The sequence below is a fragment of the Punica granatum genome, chromosome 2 (genome assembly GCF_007655135.1).
Source record: "Punica granatum isolate Tunisia-2019 chromosome 2, ASM765513v2, whole genome shotgun sequence".
Classification (NCBI taxonomy): domain Eukaryota; kingdom Viridiplantae; phylum Streptophyta; class Magnoliopsida; order Myrtales; family Lythraceae; genus Punica; species Punica granatum.
In genome coordinates, this window is record NC_045128.1 from 38,227,656 (window position 1) to 38,249,826 (window position 22,171).

Here is a 22,171-nt window from a genome sequence, read left to right on the forward strand (position 1 = left end):
CGAGAGGTTTTGTCATCATATCAGCTCCATTCTCATCGGTGTGCACTTTGTCTAGCTTCACCAGCTTGGACTCCAACACATCTCTAATCCAATGAAACTTGATATCGATATGCTTCGACCTCGAATGGAAAGTGGGATTCTTGCAAAGATGAATGGCGCTTTGACTATCACAGTGTAGAACATACCTTTCTTGCTTCAAGCTCAACTCCTGCAAAAACTTTTGCAACCACAACATCTCCTTGCAACCTTCGGTCACCGCAATGTATTCGGCTTCCGTTGTAGACAAAGCGATGCACTTTTGAAGCCTTGACTGCCATGAGATAGCTCCCCCTGCAAAAGTCATCAAGTATCCCGAAGTGGATTTCCGGGAATCAATATCTCCTGCCATATCTGCATCCGTGTAGCCCACTAACTCCGGCTTACCAGTGCCAAAGTGTAAACACACCTTGGATGTTCCTCTGAGATACCTCAGGATCCATTTAACCGCATTCCAATGCTCTTTCCCCGGATTGGAGAGAAAACGACTTACCACACCAACAGAATGAGCAATATCTGGCCTTGTACAGACCATGGCATACATTAAACTTCCTACAGCTGATGAGTAAGGAACTTTCTTCATCTCTTCTTTCTCCTTCTCACTTGTAGGACATTGCTTCGAGCTAAGTTTGAAATGAGAAGCAAGTGGTGATGAAACTGGTTTAGCATTACCCATGTTGAACCGATCCAAAATCTTCTCGATGTACTTCTCTTGAGAAAGCCAAAGTTTTCCACTTGATCTGTCACGAGAAATATGCATCCCAAGGATCTGCTTTGCCGGTCCCAAATCCTTCATGGCAAAGGACTTGCTGAGCTCTTTCTTCAACTCTGCAATCTTGCTCATATCATGACCGACAAGCAACATATCATCCACATATAACAGTAAAATGATAAAATCACCATCCGAGAATTGTTTCACGAACACACAATGATCTGAAGTTGTCCGTGTGTAGCCATAGCTCAACATGAAAGAGTCAAACTTTTTGTACCACTGCCGAGGTGCTTGCTTAAGCCCATACAAGCTCTTTCTCAGCCTGCACACCAAATGCTCCTTACCTTTAACTCGGAATCCTTCAGGCTGCTCCATATATATTTCTTCCTCCAAGTCACCATGCAGGAAAGCTGTTTTTACATCGAGCTGCTCGATCTCCAAATTTAGACTAGCTGCCAGTGCGAGAACAACTCGGATCGATGACATCTTGACAACAGGCGAGAAGATCTCCTCGAAGTCAACTCCTTTCTTCTGGTTGAAACCTTTCACTACCAGTCGAGCTTTGTATCGAGGTCGCGAGTTCTCTGTCTTCAACCTGTAGACCCATTTGTTCTTCAATGCTCTCTTACCTTGCGGTAGCTTCACTAGGTCATACGTGTGATTTTCAGACAAGGAGTTCATCTCCTCATTCATCGCCTTCAACCAGTGCTCCTTGTACTCATGTGCCACAGCTTCATCATAGCACTCAGGTTCTCCCCCGTCAGTCAGTAGCACATATTCATGAGGCGGATATCTTGTAGATGATCGTCTTATTCTATCAGATTGTCTAGGTAGATCTGCAGGCTCTAACTGTAACCGCGAGCCTGTATCATCCGTAGTCACATCATCATCTACCTGAGGAATCTCACCCCCAGTCGTGGTTTCTTCATACTCACCAGGTACTTCTTCCATTGGATGCTCTACATCAACCGGTACAGGAATAGAGATCTCGTGAGGATTGCCTACTTTGGCCTTCTCTAACTTTTGCAAATCCTCGATTGTCTGGTCCTCAAAGAAGACAACATCCCTGCTCCTGATGATCTTCTTGCTATCAGGGTCCCAAAGCCTGTACCCGAACTCTTCATGTGCATAACCCAAGAAGATGCACTGTTTTGCCTTGGCATCAAGTTTTGATCTTTCATCTCGAGGAATGTGAACAGATGCCCTGCACCCGAATACTCTGAGATGCTTGTATGATACTTTCTTGCCGGTCCACACCTGCTGGGGTACATCTCCATCAAGTGCAACTGACGGTGTAAGATTAATAAGATCAACCGTTGACCTCATTGCCTCGCCCCAGAAAGGCTTAGACAGTTTCGCTTGAGAAAGCATACAACGAACTCTCTCAACAATTGTGCGGTTCATTCTCTCTGCAAGCCCGTTCTGCTGTGGTGTCTTCGGTACCGTCTTCTCAAGTTTGATACCGTGAGTCCTGCAATAGTTCTCGAAAGGACCCCTATACTCACCACCATTATCAGCTCTGACACATTTCAGTTTCATGCCTGTTTCTCTTTCCACTGCTACATGGAAGTTCTTGAAAATCTCAGTCACCTGATCTTTAGTTCTCATAGGGTAAGCCCAAACTTTCCTGGTGTGATCATCTATAAATGTCACAAAATAGAGAGCACCACCAAGAGATCTATCCGACATAAAACAAACATCTGTATGCACAAGATCAAGTATATGATGGCATCTAGAGGGACGACTTCTAACAAAAGAAACTCTCCTCTGCTTACCAGCTAAACAGTGATCACAGGTGCTCAAGTGCATACCTTTAATGGGCAAAGACTGCTTTCTAGCAAGAATTTGAATACCTTTCTCGCTGATATGCCCAAGTCTCCTATGCCATAGCTCGATAGGATAATCCTCAGCAACATTAACCTGACCGGAATTGTGTTTGGCACGCAGCCTGTAGAGAGTGTCGGTCTTCTGACCCCGTGCCACAATCAACGAACCCTTGGAGAGCTTCCATCTCCCATTGCTGAATTCATTACTGTAGCCTTCATCATCAAGCTGACCCGTCGAGATTAGGTTAAGGCGAATTTCTGGAACATGCCTCACCTTCTTCAGAAACAACTTGCAGCCAAGCTCGGTCTCTAGACAGACATCACCAATACCGACAATCTTGCATGATTGTCCATTCCCCATTCTCACATAACCATAGTCCCCGGTAGTGTAAGATGAGAAGAAATCCCGATGAGGAGTGACATGAAACGAGGCACCTGTATCTGCAACCCAGGTAGAGTCCTGACATGTGAAATTCACATAGGCTTCATCACAAATGATGTAGGTCTCTCCATCAGATGCCACTGCTGTAGTACCTTCTTCCTTCTTGCTCTCACCGTTGCCATTCTGATTTTTCTTCAGAGCTCTACACTCCCTTTTGTAGTGTCCCTCCTTTCCACAGTGATAGCAAGTGACCACTTTCCTCGTCTTCGACTTTGATCTGCCCCTCGATTTGCCACGTGAGTTACTATGCTTGGAAGAGAAATTTCTGCTTTGACTTCTCCCCCGTTGTTCAGTAACCAAAGCTTCAGACTGAATGGAAATCCCCGAGCCTTTCCTTCTGGTCTCCTCATTAAATAAACTGTCTGTCACCGTAGCCAACGATAGCTTCCCGTTTGGCGCAGAATTGCTTAATGCAACCACAAGTGTGTCCCAATTATCCGGTAGAGTCCCTAAAAGTAGACAAGCCTGCAACTCATCGGGTAATATTATCTCCAGGTTCATCAACTGGTTAATAATATCCTGGAAATTACTCATGTGCGCAGCCATATCACCTCCATCCTGAAAGCGAAGATGAACCAGCTTCTTCACGAGGAATGCTTTATTTTGCGGTGTCTTCCTCGCATAGAGATTTGTCAATTTATCCCACAAAGCTTTTGCATTTGTCTCCTGAGCAACATGATGATAAATACTATTGTCTATCCACTGCCGAATCAAACCAATAGTCTTCCGATTTGTGCGTTCCCAAGCCTTGTCATCCTTATCTTTGGGTTTCGCGGAATCCCCTTCAATAGGATCGTACAAATCCCTGCAAAATAGAAGATCCTCCATCCGAGACTTCCATATAGAGTAGTTGGTTGCATTCAACTTGAACATAGATCCTGTAGATTCCTCCATCTCGAAAACACCGAAAAAACTCAAACTTCTCTAACCCGAAGCTCTGATACCACTTGTTGGGGTTAGGGATGTACTCAACCAAACAATAACGCAGCGATTAATCTTCCTCCCCTACTGGTGTAATCGAGATAGGAACTAATCAAATCAACCAACAAGCAGTAAAGTAAAACAACACCAAGAATTTTACGTGGAAAACCCCAATGTGGGGAAAAACCACGGGACCAACTCCGAATCAACGATCCACTATGAAGGTTATACAATGTCTTTCATCAAGGGTAAACCCTTGGATCACCAAACTCAAGAGAAACACTCTCTTGGATCACCCAAATACTAAATTCGTCACCCACACCGGGTGGTTCACAAAATCAGCTGAAACAGCACCTACAGAGCTCGAATAGAAATTCTGACCGTTCAGAAGTTAGCCCCACGTGTTGTGAAGCTGCTGTCAAAATTTCGTCTCAATCGGAGTTCGTTTGACGTCCCGATCGAGGTTTGATCTCCAGCTGCGCGCTGCCTCTGTTCTGCTGTGCTGTTCTGCTGCCCCTTTGCTGCTGCTGTTCTGCCGCTTCTTCAAATCTGCAGCTCTGTTGTTCAACTGTTCTCTGCTGCCATATATATATATATATGCTGAAATATAAACCCTAACAAAACTGGGTTCTTGGGCCTATTAAAGCCCGATAAAAGCCCAATACAATTTGAGCCCAACTTCCTCCAAATTGGAGGGAAGCCCAACAGTATCAGAACATGGAACCAATTATATAGGTTGCAAAAAGATGAAGCTGCTGCTTGGGTATCAAGTGACAGGTTCAAGAATCGAGACACTTCCGTGACAGCATATTCTAGGAAGGCTTACGTAGCTGGTGTTAGTCTGAGAATTTACTGCTCCAACCATCGTTAGTTGGTTCATTTTTGGAGGCTACTATACTACTACCGACTGCTGCATGGTTTGAACTTGCCGGAAGAAAATCGTAATTAATTGTTTTCCTCCTTTTTGTATCTGACAGTACTCCTGTATATGTTTGTACAATAAATGTTACATAGCTAGGACCCGAACACGAACATTTTCCCGTGTCCGCTAGTGGAAATTTTCCAACAAACTTTTTAATCCACAGAAGCCTCGCTCATATCTTCCCACACCATGGCAGTTTTCTCAATGTGCATGAGAAGAATTCTATATATCTTATTTTTTACCCTTCCATAGATGTCGAACTCAGAATCATCAGATTTAGAACCGCTCTTTAAGCAGTTTGCTTCCTTTTTGGCCATCAAATCAATCCAATCGCTAACCTTCTTGATTTGAAGCATCGTTCCCACCATCGCGTTGCTTGATTCCTGAGAAAATCTGTGTCGAAGGCCATCCAAGTATTGCTCCACGAAGACTAGAAACAATGCCCTGCTCTCGTTCTGCAGAGAACTTGCCAAATCACCTGTCGCACACAGTGAACTTCCTCTCGACCACTCAAGCTTACGATCTGAGCTTCCCAATTTAACCTTTGGCTCATAACTGCTCAGCTTTCGAGAAGTGCATGTGCCCTTCAGGCTATTGTCATAATCGCTTGCCTTCTCAGTGGAGGTTGGCGTGGTGAGATCGGATGCCAGAGCAGCTTTTATCCAGGATTGTGCATTTTTCGTCCTCTCAGATGCTACTCTCAGTACATCTTTGTTTGATTCCTCTTCAGGTTCAGAGGATTTCGATCTGGTTCTGATATTGAGGGACTCAACGATCAGTCGACTCCGGGATAAGTCATCCTGGAGGTTGAAGAATTGATCGACTAATGCCTCGGTTTCACGATCCTCTGAATTTGCCGCTTGAAGCTCCGAGTATGCACTGAAAAACCGGTTGAGGGGGGAAGAATTAATAAAATAGTAAGCAGAGATGGAATGGAGTAGAATTTCAATTCTACTCTGAGACCAAACGAAGCCTAGATTATTTCTGAGTTTAGTAAGATAATAGTGGTTATTATGTTTAGTAAATCGTTGAGGTCTCCACCGAAAATAGCTTCAGACAGTTACTTTTTCCGTAATATTTTCCGTAAGGAAGTTGTTTTCTGATGTCCCAACTAATCTAAATAATCATGTCCTGCCAGACCGTCTTTAGTACTTAGGAATGGAGATATAGAGAGAAAACAGGATGGCTGCATAGTATGGTTCTGTTTTGCCATTCAGCACTGTTCCGTTCGTCTGTATTCCATACTATTCCTCGAAGTTGAATCGAGTTTACTGACCTTAGGCATTTGAGCAATCTCTCGGCAGCTGCAGCCTCCTGCAGAGCCTCCATGGAAGCAAGCAATGCTGCATCTCTCCGCTTCAGGACTTCCTGCAGATAAAATAAATGCACTTTCCACATGTAAAAGACCTCTGCATTTTGGATCAATGTTGCTACAGTTTCGAACGTGATTAAGACAATAGTGTTCCAACATTCTGGTTTGTATGTATTTGAAGTACCTTGCCGAGCATGAGTAAACTCGACGGTAGCGAAGCCCACACGATTGTGTCTTCTGTCCTGGTCCTGTTATTTAAGGAACTGAAAATAGCAGTTTGATCCAAGGAAACCTCACTAGTAGTCTTTTTCGAGGTCGCGGAGACCTTATTGCTCTTCAAATTCCTTGACGCCTTTGGTGATAGCACACTCTTACTCTTTCTCAATGCCTTGGAAATCGGTAATTCAACCGTGCTGTCATGCCTCAGATGCACCACGGAACTCTGCCGAGATGAGTAAATAAACAATTAGACGAACAACACATCAAAAAGCCCTTTATTGATATGTTGTTCTGGGCAGATTGGACTTACACTAGAGCTGGGGCTATGACGAATGGGCTTCAGTCTGCGCCTGATACTCGGGATTTCCAGAATCTCATCTAGTCTAGAATTATCTGCATCATTCCAGCTTCTTCTCTTTGAGATCCGAGAAACAGAAGAACACGTGGATATGGTGCTCTCCGTATCGCTGTCCCTATCGACCTTCCTTGAGCAATCAGAATCAGACAGATCCCTCTCTCTAGAAGACTTCTGGGCCATATTCCTAACAGTCCTGATGCCAGGGACTGCCCCGGAAGTGCTCGTGGACCGGACCTTCATCCTCGGTTTTTCTTCTGCATCTTTAATTACTTCCTTCACCAGTTCCTGGTTGGATGCATCACCAATCTCTACCAGGTTGTCGATCGAGATGAGGCCCTTCCGGGCCCCGGTGCACGAGTTCCGGCCCAGATAGGGCCTGACACCAACGAGCAATGGTACAGGGTATGAGGTTTCCAATCTATCAGCATATATGAATTGCCCGAGATGCAATTTGTTGCAAAGAACGAACTCATCCTGATCGTGCGGAAGGGAAACATACATTGCGTGCGAGGCGTCGGAGACCTTGAGGTAGAACCCCTGGTTAGGCCAGAGATCGCCTTCTGCCAGGACGGGGATAATGCTTCGGATCTGTAAGAGGGCAGGCTTCCGGTCATCCAAAGCGGCCTCCTCCGCATTCATGTCCTCGAGGAGCTTCACAAGGACCCCGGAATTCAAAGAAGCCATGCTGTTATTGAAATATCAAATCAACAACCCTCCAAGTACTTGCAGAATTTCGGCTAATTTCGATATTAAAACTAAAGAAACATAATCTTCTTCTTCTCCCTCTCTCTCTCTCTCTCTCTCTATGGGATTGAAGGGTTGAAAGAACAAAAAGGTCATCGGAAAATGGATTTTTTTGGTCAGAAAATATTCCAAAGTCGAGCTGTTATCACCCTGTGAATAGCAAGGGAAAGATGATAAAGATAAGTATTTTGGTGGTAATTTTTTTTTGTCTATTTTTCTTATAATTCAATAATTTTTAAAAAATGGAGGGATGAACAAAAGGAAATGGTAGTTAAAACCGTTGGCTTCAACAAAAAAAAAAAAGGGGGTTAAAACCGCTGCCAGATGTCCAAATCTTCTGCTTATATTATGCATAGAATTCAATTGGGCTGGGTTTTGCTTAGACATGAAGTATTGCTCAGAATTAATTTGCACTGTCAATGTGATGGCCCGAGTTCCACATCAATGTACGGATAGATTGGCCGATATTTCTGTAGTCCCAGACCAGTGAAATCAGGGATGTGCCGGGATTTGTGCAACTTCCCTCGTGTCGAGAAGCGTTTGAAAGACCTTCTGCTAGTTTTTCAAAACAGGCAGGCCGACTGGCACAGGCTGTCGGATGCCATGCCTTCAGCGGTATCGAACAATAATGGTGAAACAGAATGAACCGGTAATAACATCACATAGGGATATGTTACGTGGTGATTTTATTTGCTTCCTGTTTCACTTTCTCGTACTTAATGCGGCCTCATTGATCTTAAGGTTAATAAATTGGAAGCTTGTGAATGCGCATTCATGAAATGTGCCGGTATCTACGAATTCCCTTCAAAGGCAAGTGCGTGGCTAATCACTTCCCGTTTTAGTAAAATATCGACTTACTGAATCATGAAGTGGAGACTAGATCTGACTGCAAAGAAGATATTAATTATGCTTACTTCAAATGATTCTCCATTATACTAATCTGCTGCTGCAAAAGGAAGAAAAGTCACTTTTCTTCCGTTAAAAGCAAAAGGCAGGACAATCGATGAGACAGCACACCTATTCCTAGACACAATTGAGCTCGATGTGTCTGCTACTGGTTAGCTAAATGCGCCGGTCCCGACTCGTGCTGGACCATGAATCACTTCTGCAGACCAATATAAATCAGTATCGTAGCTTAAAGAGAGGTAGAGAGGCTTTTGACTCTCCGAAGCATCATTTGTCCCAAATTTGCAATGGCCTGCCTATATCTCAGTCCACAAGCAACCTTCCCTTTCCAGTGTGAAAAAGAAAAACCCAAGATGGGCATTTGGGCAACCTTAATTGATCAGAGCACTATTTAAGTATTAGTGCTGTTAGTGTTCATGACTACAACGAGAAGCATTGAGTACGGGAAACCATGAAAGACAAACTTCTCTTCCTGGTTTGCCTATCGATTGTGCTCATAATCCAGTTTCCGGTTGCTTTTCAACAGTATGCTTGTGATATCAATGACCCAAAAACGAGCGGATTCCCCTTTTGCAACACTTCATTGCCTTACCAAGACAGGGCCATGGACCTGGTCTCGAGGCTGACTCTCCAAGAAAAGGTGCAGCAGTTAGTAGACCGAGCCACAGGCATTCCTAGGCTTGGAGTGCCGCCCTACAACTGGTGGTCAGAAGCCCTCCATGGTGTCTCGTCAGTAGGAAGGGGAGTGCACTTCAACGAAACCGTGCCCGGGGCCACGAGCTTCCCTGCAGTTATACTATCCGCTGCGAGCTTCAATGCCTCACTGTGGTACAGGATGGGCCAGGTCGTGTCCAACGAGGCCCGGGCAATGCACAACGTGGGCCTCGCTGGACTCACGTACTGGAGCCCGAATGTGAATGTGTTCCGTGACCCAAGGTGGGGCCGGGGGCAGGAGACACCCGGGGAGGACCCACTAGTTGTGTCAAGGTATGCAGTTAACTATATTCGGGGTCTTCAGGAAGTGAGCCCTACGAGCGAGAGGCTGAAGGTCTCTAGCTGCTGCAAGCATTACACCGCATACGATCTGGACAAATGGAAAGATATTGATCGGTTTCACTTTGATGCGAAGGTAACAGTGAGGAAGTTATTGAAACAAAGGAGATAGTTATTCTAAAACAGCAAATGGTTACAACATAAGACTTGCTGTGACGCTGCAGGTGACAAAACAAGACATGGAGGACACTTTTCAGCCCCCGTTTAAGAGCTGCGTTCAGGATGGACATGTAAGTAGTGTCATGTGTTCATACAACCGAGTGAACGGCATCCCAACTTGTGCCGATCCTGATCTGCTGAAGGGAATTGTCAGAGGCCAGTGGGGATTGAATGGGTCCGTTCTGTTCAAATATTGTGATCTACTGCTTTTATGCTTTTCCTGTGATGCACATCTAATGTATATCCTGTGTCTTGGGCAGATATGTCGTTTCCGACTGTGACTCCGTTGAGGTTTATTATGATCAACTCCACTACACCAACACGCCTGAAGACGCTGTAGCCCTTGCCCTGAAAGCAGGTATATTCGATCACAAGCCTTCCACTTCTGTTTTAGGAGAGTTGAGAAGAAATTTCCCGTTTTTCGTAGAGAAATGCATCTGATCATATATCATCCAACGTTTTTATGCTATGACCCTAATTGTCATCAAAGTAAAACCCCATGAATTTTCTTGTACTTCAGTGTAGAAAACTTAAACTGATAAATTCTTCCGAGTTTTCTCATCATTTCCAGAAATTATGTATGACAGGTCTGAACATGAACTGTGGAGATTTCCTTGGCAAGTACACCGAAAATGCTGTTAACTTGAAGAAGGTGGATGAGTCGGTCGTAGATGAGTCCTTGATATACAACTATGTCGTCCTGATGAGGCTAGGCTTCTTTGACGGGGACCCGCAATACCTCGAGTTTGGAGATTTGGGCCCAGAAGATGTATGCACCGAAGAGAACCAGCTACTGGCAATTGAAGCAGCAAAGCAAGGAATAGTATTGCTGAAGAACAATGGAGCCCTTCCTCTTTCCAAAAACACGACCAAGAGGTTAGCAGTTATTGGACAAAACGGCAATGCAACTTCCACTATGATAAGCAACTATGCAGGAGTACCTTGCCGCTACACTAGCCCGTTGAAGGGGCTGCAAAAGTATTTGGCGACTGTGACGTACGAAGTGGGATGTGCTGACGTGAAGTGTGCTGATGACTCTCTGGTACCAGCTGCGGTGGAGGCTGCAGGAGAGGCCGATGTGGTAGTGCTGGTTGTGGGTCTTGACCAGTCGATTGAAGCGGAAGGGTTGGATCGGGAGAACTTGATGCTACCTGGATTCCAGGAGAAGCTTGTTATGCAAGTGACTAATGCGACAAAAGGGTCTGTCATTCTTGTTGTTATGTCAGCAGGCCCCATTGATGTTTCGTTTGCAAAGAATATCAATAAGATCGGGGGAATGTTGTGGGTAGGATACCCTGGTCAGGATGGAGGAGAGGCCATAGCTCAGGTCATCTTTGGAGATTACAACCCAAGTATGTATCTCTCTCCCCCTTCCTCCTCTCGTTCCATTTCTAGCCAACATGGCAAGACGGCCCGACCTGGCACGGAGACAACATGAAACTCACTTGACCAACATAAGCTTTAACTCGAAAAAAGACAATTTGTCATGCTTCAAAGATAAAATTAGCAATTTTACAGGTTCACCGCTTCTTCGACACAAATTATGGCCGATGGTTATTTTTGCAGGCGGGAGGTCCCCTTTCACATGGTATTCCCAGGAGTATGTTGATCTACTGCCAATGACAGACATGAACATGAGAGCTAACACCTCCACGAACTTCCCCGGAAGAACCTACCGTTTCTACACAGGACAGCCTGTCTACCCATTTGGCCATGGGCTCAGCTACTCCAGGTACACCAAGACCATGGTATCTGCCCCTACTACAATAACTGTCCGACCGAAATCCTCTCAGACCATGAACGAGGATCATCTTTCCAGCCAAGCCATCCTACATAGTCCTTACTCCAATGCCCAGACTGTGAATGTTTCGGCAGTCAACTGCACCGGACTGGTAGTCAGTTTCTTGGTGGGGGTGAAGAATAACGGGAAGCGGGCAGGAGATCATGTGGTTTTGGTGTTCTGGAAACCCTCAAGATCACGGGCTCCGGTAGGTGCACCGAATCTGCAGCTGGTGGGGTTTGAGAGGGTGCATGTTGATGCAGGGAAGACGGTGACCGTTATGGTGAGAATGGATGTGTGTAAGGACCTAAGCATGGCAGACAAGGAGGGGACACGGGTTCTCGTCCTAGGACAGTATGATTTTGTGGTTGGAGCTCCGGGTGAAAGCCAAGTGAGCCACCAGGTCAACTTCAGGCTGAGTAATGGAGGTGAGAACGATGCCGAATTGGAATACACCGGATCGATGTAATAGCAGCAGAAAGCAGTTATAGTGGACAGATAGTAAAGCGGACCCAACTTATGTAACTAAACATTTTCATTCTATCCCTTGTTAATTCCGAGTTGCCTATATATGATGGAACTGCAATAGCAATTATCATATCAATAAGAAATAAGTGTCGTGACACATTCTTGACCTTCTTTCTTGGGATGAAGATACCAATGACGATGAAATGAGTTGATGTAGGTGAAACAGAGAATTATATGATTCTTAGGAACGTAGGAGTATGTAAGGAGTGAGAATCCTCCGAGATTAGAATACTAAAAAATGACTTAAGATTTTATTCGATCAAACAAATGTAATTTGAGAGCAAGAAGTCCGAAAATTTCGACATGAAGATCATATACTGCGTTGGAGTTCAATACATACAAGAACAGAGCTAGGGATGAGGGCAGCCCCAGCCGCCACCTCCCGGAGTCAAGATCTGAAGGATTTCCCCCGGCTGAACACTAACTGTGTTTTTACCTCCAAGGTAGACTCCCCGGCCATCCCTTGTGATCAGAAAGTTCGCTCCACAGGCACCGGGACTCCCTTCATTCAGCCCTCTCGGTGCATGCACTCGCCTCTCTGAAAGGATACTCACCACCACAGGCCGCTTGAACTCGATTTCCCGAACCAACCCATCTCCTCCACTGTGAATCCCTACTCCTCCACTGTTCTCCCTGATCCCGAACCTGTGAAGAAGCACAGGGTACCTCTGCTCGAAGATCTCCGGGTCAGTCATCCGTGTGTTGGTCATGTGGCACTGGACCCCACTAGTGCCATTCCAGGTGGGCCCGGCCCCACTCCCACCACCGATTGTTTCGTAGTACCCAAAAGTTTCATCCCCGAAGGTTAAGTTATTCATACAACCCTGAGAGCAAGCACAGGCCCGAAAGGCCATGAGGACAACATCAGTCACTCGCTGCGACGTCAGCACATTGCCTCCCACCACTGCAGCTTTATCACTGGGTGAGAGGAATGAACCCTCAGGGATAATAATTCTCACAGGGGCCAAGCAGCCTTGATTGAGCGGAATCTCGACGTCCACTAGGCAGCGGAGGCAGTATATCACTGCTGCAGCAGTAACTGCCTCTGGGGCGTTCCAGTTCCCATAGACCTCTGGGCTAGTCCCATGAAAATCAAAGACTGCCTCCCCTTTGATAGGATCGATCGTGAGTGTCAATTTTATGCTTGAACCGTCATCCATGTAATCCTCTTCCTCAATTGTGACCATCTTTTCCTCTGACGTGACTTTGCCTGCGACAGACTTGAGCATCTCTCTCACAGCTTGTTCTGCGTTGCTCTGTACATGTTTCATGTATGCTTGGACAGTTTCCAACCCGTACTGCCCAATCAGCTCTTTGATCAATGAGATCCCTCTCTGGTTTGCTGCTACTTGCGCGTGAAGATCGGATAAATTATCTTGTAATCTTCGTGTTCCTGGAATCTTATTCCCTGAAGACTCGTCAGGGCACGGAAATTTAAGTAGCTTCACAATTCCTTCTTCTTGGAACACCCCCTTCTCTACTAGTTTGAATGCCTTGATTGCTGCCCCTTCCTCCCATATGAACTTCGAGAAGGGCGGCATGCTCCCCGGGGTAATTCCCCCAATCTCTGCATGGTGGCCCCGACTTGCTACAAAAAACACAAGCTTCCCATTGTCAAAAACAGGAGTAATAACAGTGATGTCTGGGAGGTGGCTCCCACCACTACAGGGATGATTAGTCACCAGAACATCTCCTTCAATCAGATTTTCTACCCAGTACTTGAGTTGCCACTTCACAGTGCTCGACATGGCGCCAAGGTGGACAGGGACATGCGGGGCATTTGCCACGAGCCCACCCTCAGGATCAAAAAGCGCACACGAGAAGTCTAACCGCTCTTTTATATTAGTTGATATTGAAGTTCTCTGTAGGGTCCGCCCCATTTGCTCGGCAATCCCCATAAAACGGTGATTGAAGATCGACAACTGCACCACATCGGCGACTTTGCTATTATCTGCCACATTGGAAGTGCTACTAGTAGCATCAGGCTCAATCTCAATCTTTAAGTTCCCGTAGTTCGTTATAACTGCTCTACACATGGGCTCCACAATCACAGTGCTGTTCCCGTTCATGATGATAACAGGACCTAGCACAGCATGCCCAGGACCCATGTTCTCGAGTTTGTACAGAGGTGCCTCATGCCATCCATTCCCGAAGTATATCTTATAACAGCCTTCGGCTTTAGGGGTTGTAGTCAAAGCAGGGTGCTGGACTTGCGGCTTCAGTATGTTTGTAACTCCTATCCCACGAACTCTGACATCACATATTAACACGTTCCTGTTCTGCAGTTTAAAGCCATACTCTCGCTGAAAGAGCTTCACAAACTCCACAGCATAGTCAAACCCTGAACATTCTTGTCGCTTTACCATGATTGCAGTATCTGTGCCTTCATACCTCAGATTCAAGTATGTCTCTGTTGTTATATTTTCTTCTTTGAACCCTTGCTTGAGTAACTTTTTCTTCACCTGCTCGGATAACATAGCTTCTCTACGAGAGGATTCAAGGATTGATTCATTGCTGTAAATAGACGAATAGGGCTCTTGGGCCTCTTCAATAACATCTGCTAATCCCATTCCATATGCACTTAAAATGCCACAAAATCGGTGAATTAGTACTTCCCTCATTCCCAACAACCGAGCAATAGCACAGGAATGCTGTGGACCTGCACCTCCAAAACAAGCTAGTGCGTGATTGCCTGTCTCGTGGCCCTTCATTTCTGTCAGCTGCCTTATAGGGCGGCACATTGTTTCATTGGCCACATTCACAAAGCCGAGAGCAATCTCCTCCACAGACATGTCTTTTGTGTGAGGGTCCTGGCTCTTTCGATAAGAATTAATTTCCTCGGAGAGCTTCTCAAATGCTCTCCTTGTGGCCTCAACATCTAATGGCTGGTCCTCTTTCGGGCCGAAGATGGACGGAAAATAGTCGGGAATGACATAGCCTAGGATCAAGTTTGCATCAGTAACTGCCAATTCCCCACCCTTGCGATAGCACACAGGCCCAGGATGGGCACCGACCGACTCGGGCCCCACGCGGAACGCCCCGAACTGGAACTTCAGCTTTGACCCACCACCAGCAGCCACAGTGTTAATGTCCAACTGAGGGGCTTGAATTATTGCTCCAGCAATTTGGGTCTCTAGGACCTGCTCGTAGGTCCCGTCATAACGGCTCACGTCTGTAGACGTGCCCCCCATGTCGAACCCAATGAGTGGCTTCTCAGTCTCGAGCCTAAAAAGGGTTTGAGTGTAACCCACCACACCTCCTGCCGGGCCGGATAATATGGCCTTGTGACCTGAGAAACGGCTCTCTGGGGCAAGCCCACCATCCGACTGCATGAACAGAACATTCACTTTCTCCACTCCTTCATCAAATCGAGATATAAATCCAGAAAGGTACTCTTTGATGACTGGTGTTAAATACGCATCCACTGTGGCGGTTAAACCCCGAGGAACAGCCCGAACCATCGGGGTTAGGGCTGAGGACAGGGACACATGGCGGAATCCCATTCTTCGAGCCAATCTCTCCACTGCGATCTCATGCTCCTGATAAGTGTAGGAATGCATCAAAACTACAGCCAAACAGCTTATCCCTTTCTCGAGCAAACCCTTCAGCGACTGGGTCAGGGATTCTTCATCAATTGGCTTTATAACTCTGACAAGCTCCCCAGAAACCCCACTAATGGGCCCTGTGGAAGAGGAGCTTCGCTTATCATCAGCTTCATTAGGTGAAACGAGCTCGACCCTCTCATCAACTTCAATAACCTCCTCATACAAGTTTGAAGGCTTTGTCACTGTGAGGTCGAATATGTTAGGCCGGGCCTGATTGCCTATCTGCAGCAGATCCTTAAAGCCTTGGGTCACACACAAAGCAATCCTCTCACCCTTTCTCTCAAGAAGAGCATTCGTGGCCACAGTTGTGCCCATCCTTATCCATTCAATCTTGTCGGTTGGAATCTTTGAGGTTCGTGGGATCTTCTCCCCGGTATATTCCTCAAGGATCCTCCTGATCCCCTCCACAGGGGCGTCTTCATAGTTGGCAGGGTCTACGGATAAGAGCTTCAGAACTTGTCCGTCACGGTGTCCAGGGATTTCTGCATAGACGTCAGTGAAAGTCCCACCTCTGTCAATGCAAAATCTGAGCTTTTCAACATTAGCACTCCCCATACCAAGATCAAAAGGCCTGAAATTCGAACCAAGCGAGAAGACAAATCAATATTAACAGCATCGGAAGTATAACAAAGTCTCTCGAAAATTCAATCTAGCAGCTCCAACTTTATGTAATGAACTCGATTTCGAGATTCTATCTAAAAAACTGGAATTTTGAGCTCCTCAAAGCAGTAACAATCGAAAGACTCAACCGATACAACCTTTCCATCAGACATAGTAATCACAGCAATTGAGCTCCTTTCATCAACTGGGGGAAATGAGGATGAAAGGAAAGGATATCTCGCTTCAACCACACAAAACCCAGATAAAAAAAAATGGATTAATTGTGAAAAATGACTCAGTAAAATAAAAAGTTCAAAGCTTTACGTCGTCAATCAAATCTTTCGACAACTCTTCCAATCAACTAGAGCGAATGCAGCAACACAAGGATTATTGACAAACAGGGTCAGCGGGTACCGATGAAATTAATCGGAAAAAGTCCCATGAAACAATTGTAAAGCTTGATAGCGCAGCAGAATACAATCGACAGGATCAGATGCCGTCAGCTGTTCTACGAAGCATTCAACATCTTAAATCAGAAATGGGAAGGAGTTGTGATTGATGAGGAACAAGAAATCAGTATAAAGCTTACGACTTGAGACCGGGAAGAAGACGAAGGAGAAGAAGAAGCTGGAAGCTCTCAGCGTCAGCGGTGATAGCACTGCACTGCAGCACTGATGTTATGATGATCTAATGATATAGAGTTGCCTCTCTCCTTCCCTTCAACTGATTTTTTATTTTTTTTATTTTTTATTTCATCATTTATATTCGGAAGCCCACGAATCACAGCTTAATTTAGGTCCAAATCAGATCGACCGGGTAAAATGTTTTCGTGAATTTTCTCCGTTCACGACTCCACGTCAAAACTCAAGATGAACAAGACCTAAACCTTCCCTGCATGGATTTATTTTTTCCATTTGCTAATATTCATTGTGATAAACGTTGAATATTCTTTAAAATATTTTTCGGAAGAAATTTTACTGATATAATAAAAAGGATAAAAATCCAAAAGGAAATGATCCGATGTGACCTGGCTCTAGCGTCAGGTAGCCGAATGCATGATCTTCTCCATTCTTTTTTCTATTTTTCTTTTTCTATTTGTCAGCCTTTTCCCTTTCTAGCCTAGGCTCTGTCTTATTTACCAAAAAAAGAGAGCAAAAAGTTTTCGCACTTTAATTTAACAGTTTTATACAAGAGGATAACACACAAATGGTTGAAATTAAAATCAGTCACGAAATCTATAGAATTTCCACTCGGTAGGTAATGTCTAACAGTCAATAAATGGGGCCAGATGTGGCACTTTCCGAGCCAGCGTAGGAATCCAGTGGCCTGATATTCTTGAGTCAGCTCGAAGCTGACCCGATAGGGTGAATCTATATTGCCAATACCTTGTTGGAGAGTAATTATTTTCTGTAATATGACGAGTATAGTATTGCAACTAAATGTCATATTCCTTTTCCTTTTGTTGGCAAATCGTAGAATACAGTGAGTAAATAATTTAAATACCATAACCAAAAAAAAAAAAACTAAGATTACAATTTTTTCGGGATTTCTACGGTATTCTACCTAATAAATAAACGAATAAATCAGGAAAAATTAATTGTTTTCTAGTGCAAAAACTAATAGTACAGAAAATAATGAGTCCTTAGGTGGTGTTGTCTTCCGGATATCAGAATTCTTCCTCTTCGGAAATAAAGTACCCAAGATGTCTTTCCTGCAAAATTTTAAAACGAAAACAGATAAAGACCAAAAAATATATATCATATATTGAAACTTCCAACGTGTTTTTTTTTTTTAAAAAATTGTCATATATTAAAACTTCCACAGTGAGAAGGAAGTTATCATTTCATCAATTTTCTTGGCGAGGCACAATACAGAATGCAACGGTGGAGAGTTTCTCCATAAATTCGAACATGAGAACCAAAAACCGCTTTGCACCAGCAAGGCTAGTTTTCATTACTGACTGATGCAAATCGATGTCATCTGAGAAGATCTTTCATCTCCTATCAACTTTCCTCTCGTATCAACTTCTGTTTTCTTTTTCTTTCAAGTAGTTTCTCTCCCTCCATAGGTTTTTCAGCTGTATTATATAGGCTTACCTGTGCCTGCGTGCGTTTTTTGTTCCGCAGTTGGGTTCGTGCTTTGCTTATAGGTGCGTTTTTGGACTTGTAGATCCTCTGCAACCGAAAAGAAAACCGGATACGGTTAATGAGATATAGCATAGTAGAGGAAAATTTCCGATGACCTTCTCGTAGTGTTGGATCTAATGGTGCAAGGATGATGCAATCCGAGGATCCATACTCTACAGAGTTATTATATATAATAAGTGTTCATTACACCATAGATCTAGTCGAACTGAAAATTTTAGTACCTGACGAATTCCTCTGTCCCTACGGCTGATATATACTAGCATGCCATCATCTTCATAGTCTACTCCAGGGATCGAGGCTATGGATCCAGCAGGCGGAATATAACGTTTAGCGATCTGTTAAATCATGAAATTACCAGGTATACTTAGACCCATGGGAAGGGAATGAGTAATTCGTAAGCATCTGCGATAGTTGTGAAGCTGAATGTTAGATATAGAATTACCTTTTCTTCTTCTGCTTCGTAGAGTTCACATCTTGGAGCACTCTCCACTTTCATTCTAAACTCAAATACATCTCGGACGAGCTCATTTTCCTAATCGAACCCAGACGAGTCAGCAAAGAAGAAATCTTGGAGCAGTAATAGTGGAAATGTCACCAAAAATAAAAGAACTAACCCGCATGTGCAAGTCAAATCCTTCGCTTCCTAAAAACTTCTTAAAGAATTTCAGCTGTTGGTATACAAGAGGAAGCAAGTCAAGTTTCAAACTCGATAGAAAAGTTGAATGCCAGGGGGGGAAAAAGGAAACGCTGAGAGGACATGATTAAAATACCTGCACCCTTTGAGCATATGTAGACAGGACTACTTCCTGTTTACCAATCTTCTGACTTTTTTCCTGGATATCCGAAGAAATAAAGGATTCAATGTCTGTTGAGAATCCACTAAGTGCACTATCATTTGAAATGAAACTGCTACCTGAAAGTATTTTGAAACATCAGATTTCGAGTCTGAGATGTTGTTTTTAAGCAGCTTGTCTATCTCTTCCTTTAATTCCATCGTTGATGAATTATTTTCGGCAGCAATGTTTGTATATTGAACTGCTTCATCTTTGGATCTAACAAGGTCCCCAGAAAATTTATGTAGAGACCCATTTTCATATATCAAAAAAAGTGCCTCCAAAGCCACACCATGAAGCACTTCATCCTCCAACAATCTGGAGAAGTAAGAAATCGCCCTGCATTAATTAGCACTGCATTGTTAATATCACATCGCAATCATATTTCTTATAAGCAGAGTTGAAGATCTTGGTGATATGGAAAGGGTATCTTAGCCCAACTAGTGTGTTGAGAAAGGATGCACGCTCACCCTTTCCAACATCTGCAACTGAGTCTCCATCCATCAAGAGTTGACAGGAGAAAAGACCACGCAGATATCAGACACATCTTCCTGTCAGTATTTCCTGTTGCCTGAGAGGAAGAAGCCATAAAATATTTACAAGTCAATGAAATTGTTTAATATTTCAATGATAGTTCCTTATTTTCCCACATCAAACAATGTTAAAGTTTCAAAACTTGATCAGAGGAGACAGATTATGCACTTACAACACCATTATAAGAACCCAGATATGTCATACACTATAACTTTGACTGGAACTGACTGTAAAAGATGCCAACTGAATTCAATAAACAGAACAGTCCATGTCATGGCAGTAGAAATACATACAGTTGAGTCACTGCCTTGATGGATGTTGTCCCATATTATCTGCATCATATTCTCCACCTCCATTGAATTCTCATTACAGAAAAATGTGATGATGGCCAAACCATCTAATTCCTGGAGAAAGTTTTCCATATCACTAAAAATATTCCACATCAAATAATGATATGAAGTTAATTGCACAAGTTTTAAATACCTTTGAAGTATTAGAATTGGAATTTAGAGCCTTGGACAGTAAGGGTGTTGACTCATTGTAGAGCTCATGTGCCTTATCCCTGCAATGGATGGTCATTGCCAGCAGTCCTACAAAATATACAGAGGAGCAATTTTAGATTCGGACAATAGATGAGTTCCAGTGGGGTATGAGACTAGAAAAAAATCGAAAACTTACCAAGTGCATTAGAGGCGAGATCTCTCTCTCTGGCAGGGCCCTTCTTCAGCGAAATTAGGAACCGATACAATAAGGTTGCAAAACTACGAGGGAACAAAATTGCCTAACGTCACCAAGTTGAGTACAGCAGGAATGTGAATAAACTGTAGTCACTAACAAACCGCTCAAACCAAGAAAAGAAGGAACACAGAAGTTATTCACTTCAGAAACTCATAGCAAGAAGAAAACTGTGTAACCTAATCTTACCAATATCTTGTCTGACAAGATACTACTGTCTACATTATCTGTACCGCTGTAAAGGCTGAAGAAGCCTTTCCGTCTCAATTCCACTTCCCAAAAATATCCTCAGTAAAATAAATGTAATTAAGAGCGACCATTAGATTTAGGCTATAATAATAATTTTACTAAAATGACTACCCCCTTCAACATATTTTCACTCATCCACTCCCCACTCTCTCCCCTCTCGACCTCTCCCCTCTAGTTTTACCTAATTACTTCTGTAAATTTTCTTTTTAGCTATTCCTTTTGAGTTATATTTCAAATTAACTTAATTAAAATATCCGTATCATGCAACAATTTGCTGACCTTGGTAAGTCGATTTTAGAATTTAACAAGAAACTAATTTATTTTATATTATTGTAATTTGTTATTCAATAATTAAGGTTTAATCAAGCCCGCGAGTAGCACGGACATACGTCTAGTATCATAGGTTCATTGTTATGAACATCAACAAACGAATGAGAAGCTCTTAAAATTCCCAGCGCTCGAATACAGCAAGTACGATATCGCCTTCGACTGATGTGATAGAAGAATTAAGCCAAACGGAGAAGACAACTCACTTTTTCTCTACGAACTCAGTCTGCATCCTGCTGGACAAGATCCGAATAATAGATGTCAGAGCATCCACTCTCTTCGAAACCCTGCACTCGCCCCCACAAACAAGGATTAATCAAACACGACACAGACATTCCCAATGCTCAAATTTTATGCTTGAGAGTTGAGAGTCCTAGAGGAGGGGGGGAAGATAGTACTTTTTCTTTAACAGCTCATCCAGATAGTGATCTATTCGCATTGATATGCTCGGCAATGCCGCAGCACTATCCCCATCATCAGCCTCTCCACCTGCAACAAAGACATCCACGGAATCAGCCGTAAAGGAAATTCATTTCCGCCACAAAGAAGCAAACTGACAAATCCCGGGAGGCCCCAATGGTGAATTCTCTCGAACACATGAAAGGCAGGTCAGAAAGCGCAAGCTAAAGCCAACCCACAAAGACAATCAATCCCAGAGGAATCCGTCACTTACGCATCTTCCCAGCAGTCATGCTTGCGATCTATCCAAGCACTTCACAACGGATTCAGAGGTCGCGAAATCCGTTCACAGCAGGGACAGTGGCTTTTGGTGAGGAGTTGATCGGTAAGTCTTCGGAGATTCCTTGGAGGGAGAGGGAGAGGGAGAGGGAGAGGAAAGAACTTCATGCCTTATATAGGCTTTTGTGGGAGTAACAGCTAAACAGAATCTTTACTCCAAGTTAATAATAAACCCCGCAAAATCTTATATAAATGTCCATATCCATATCTGTATCTATACATCTATATCTATCTATATGCATCTTTAATTAAGTGGAGCTGTAATAAGTCTCAGGATTGCTCAATCAAATTTTCTCGATTTTTTTAGTAGTTTTTCAAGCAACAAATATTTTAATAATTTTTTAAATATATAGATATAGATCTTAGGGTTGTTCATTATTTTATGGATTGTTTTTTTATTAACAGTAACATTTTTCTGAACGTCCAACGTAATTTACACTGGATTGTTTAGCTTTCTTGAAATAGAATATCAATCTTTATGTTTT

At 43.7% G+C, this 22,171-nt stretch overlaps 4 protein-coding genes across 7 annotated transcripts; 1 reads left to right on the forward strand and 3 right to left on the reverse strand.

Annotated features, from left to right (window-relative positions):
* Positions 1-4,734: 4,734 nt before the first annotated feature.
* LOC116197270 lies at positions 4,735-7,611 on the reverse strand. The gene is made up of 4 exons (XM_031527360.1): positions 6,701-7,611; positions 6,356-6,613; positions 6,136-6,227; positions 4,735-5,738 (listed from the first exon to the last, which is right to left on the reverse strand). The coding sequence occupies exons 1-4, from the start codon at positions 7,430-7,432 to the stop codon at positions 5,012-5,014; spliced, it is 1,809 nt and encodes a 602-aa protein (XP_031383220.1). The 5' UTR covers positions 7,433-7,611; the 3' UTR covers positions 4,735-5,011.
* Positions 7,612-8,803: 1,192 nt separating this feature from the next.
* Positions 8,804-12,024, forward strand: LOC116194853 (probable beta-D-xylosidase 5). Its single transcript, XM_031523757.1, has 5 exons — positions 8,804-9,527; positions 9,616-9,785; positions 9,871-9,968; positions 10,198-10,962; positions 11,177-12,024. The coding sequence occupies exons 1-5, from the start codon at positions 8,850-8,852 to the stop codon at positions 11,857-11,859; spliced, it is 2,394 nt and encodes a 797-aa protein (XP_031379617.1). The 5' UTR covers positions 8,804-8,849; the 3' UTR covers positions 11,860-12,024.
* A 117-nt stretch (positions 12,025-12,141) lies between these two features.
* LOC116194852 (5-oxoprolinase-like) lies at positions 12,142-16,866 on the reverse strand. 4 transcript variants are annotated; one of them, XM_031523755.1, is made up of 3 exons: positions 16,713-16,828; positions 16,538-16,626; positions 12,142-16,094 (listed from the first exon to the last, which is right to left on the reverse strand). In XM_031523755.1, the coding sequence occupies exon 3, from the start codon at positions 16,076-16,078 to the stop codon at positions 12,269-12,271; it is 3,810 nt and encodes a 1,269-aa protein (XP_031379615.1). In that variant the 5' UTR covers positions 16,079-16,094; positions 16,538-16,626; positions 16,713-16,828; the 3' UTR covers positions 12,142-12,268. The 4 variants fall into 4 exon arrangements, with proteins under 4 accessions (XP_031379615.1, XP_031379614.1, XP_031379612.1 ...); XM_031523754.1 differs by having other exon boundaries at positions 16,538-16,631; positions 16,713-16,814; XM_031523752.1 differs by lacking the exon at positions 16,538-16,626 and having other exon boundaries at positions 16,713-16,866.
* Positions 16,867-17,547: 681 nt separating this feature from the next.
* LOC116194466 (interferon-related developmental regulator 1-like) lies at positions 17,548-21,843 on the reverse strand. The gene is made up of 14 exons (XM_031523279.1): positions 21,622-21,843; positions 21,347-21,437; positions 21,155-21,235; positions 20,316-20,398; positions 20,121-20,227; positions 19,931-20,041; positions 19,574-19,674; positions 19,184-19,442; positions 19,041-19,103; positions 18,885-18,938; positions 18,713-18,802; positions 18,492-18,605; positions 18,220-18,297; positions 17,548-17,834 (listed from the first exon to the last, which is right to left on the reverse strand). The coding sequence occupies exons 1-14, from the start codon at positions 21,638-21,640 to the stop codon at positions 17,790-17,792; spliced, it is 1,296 nt and encodes a 431-aa protein (XP_031379139.1). The 5' UTR covers positions 21,641-21,843; the 3' UTR covers positions 17,548-17,789.
* Positions 21,844-22,171: the final 328 nt, after the last annotated feature.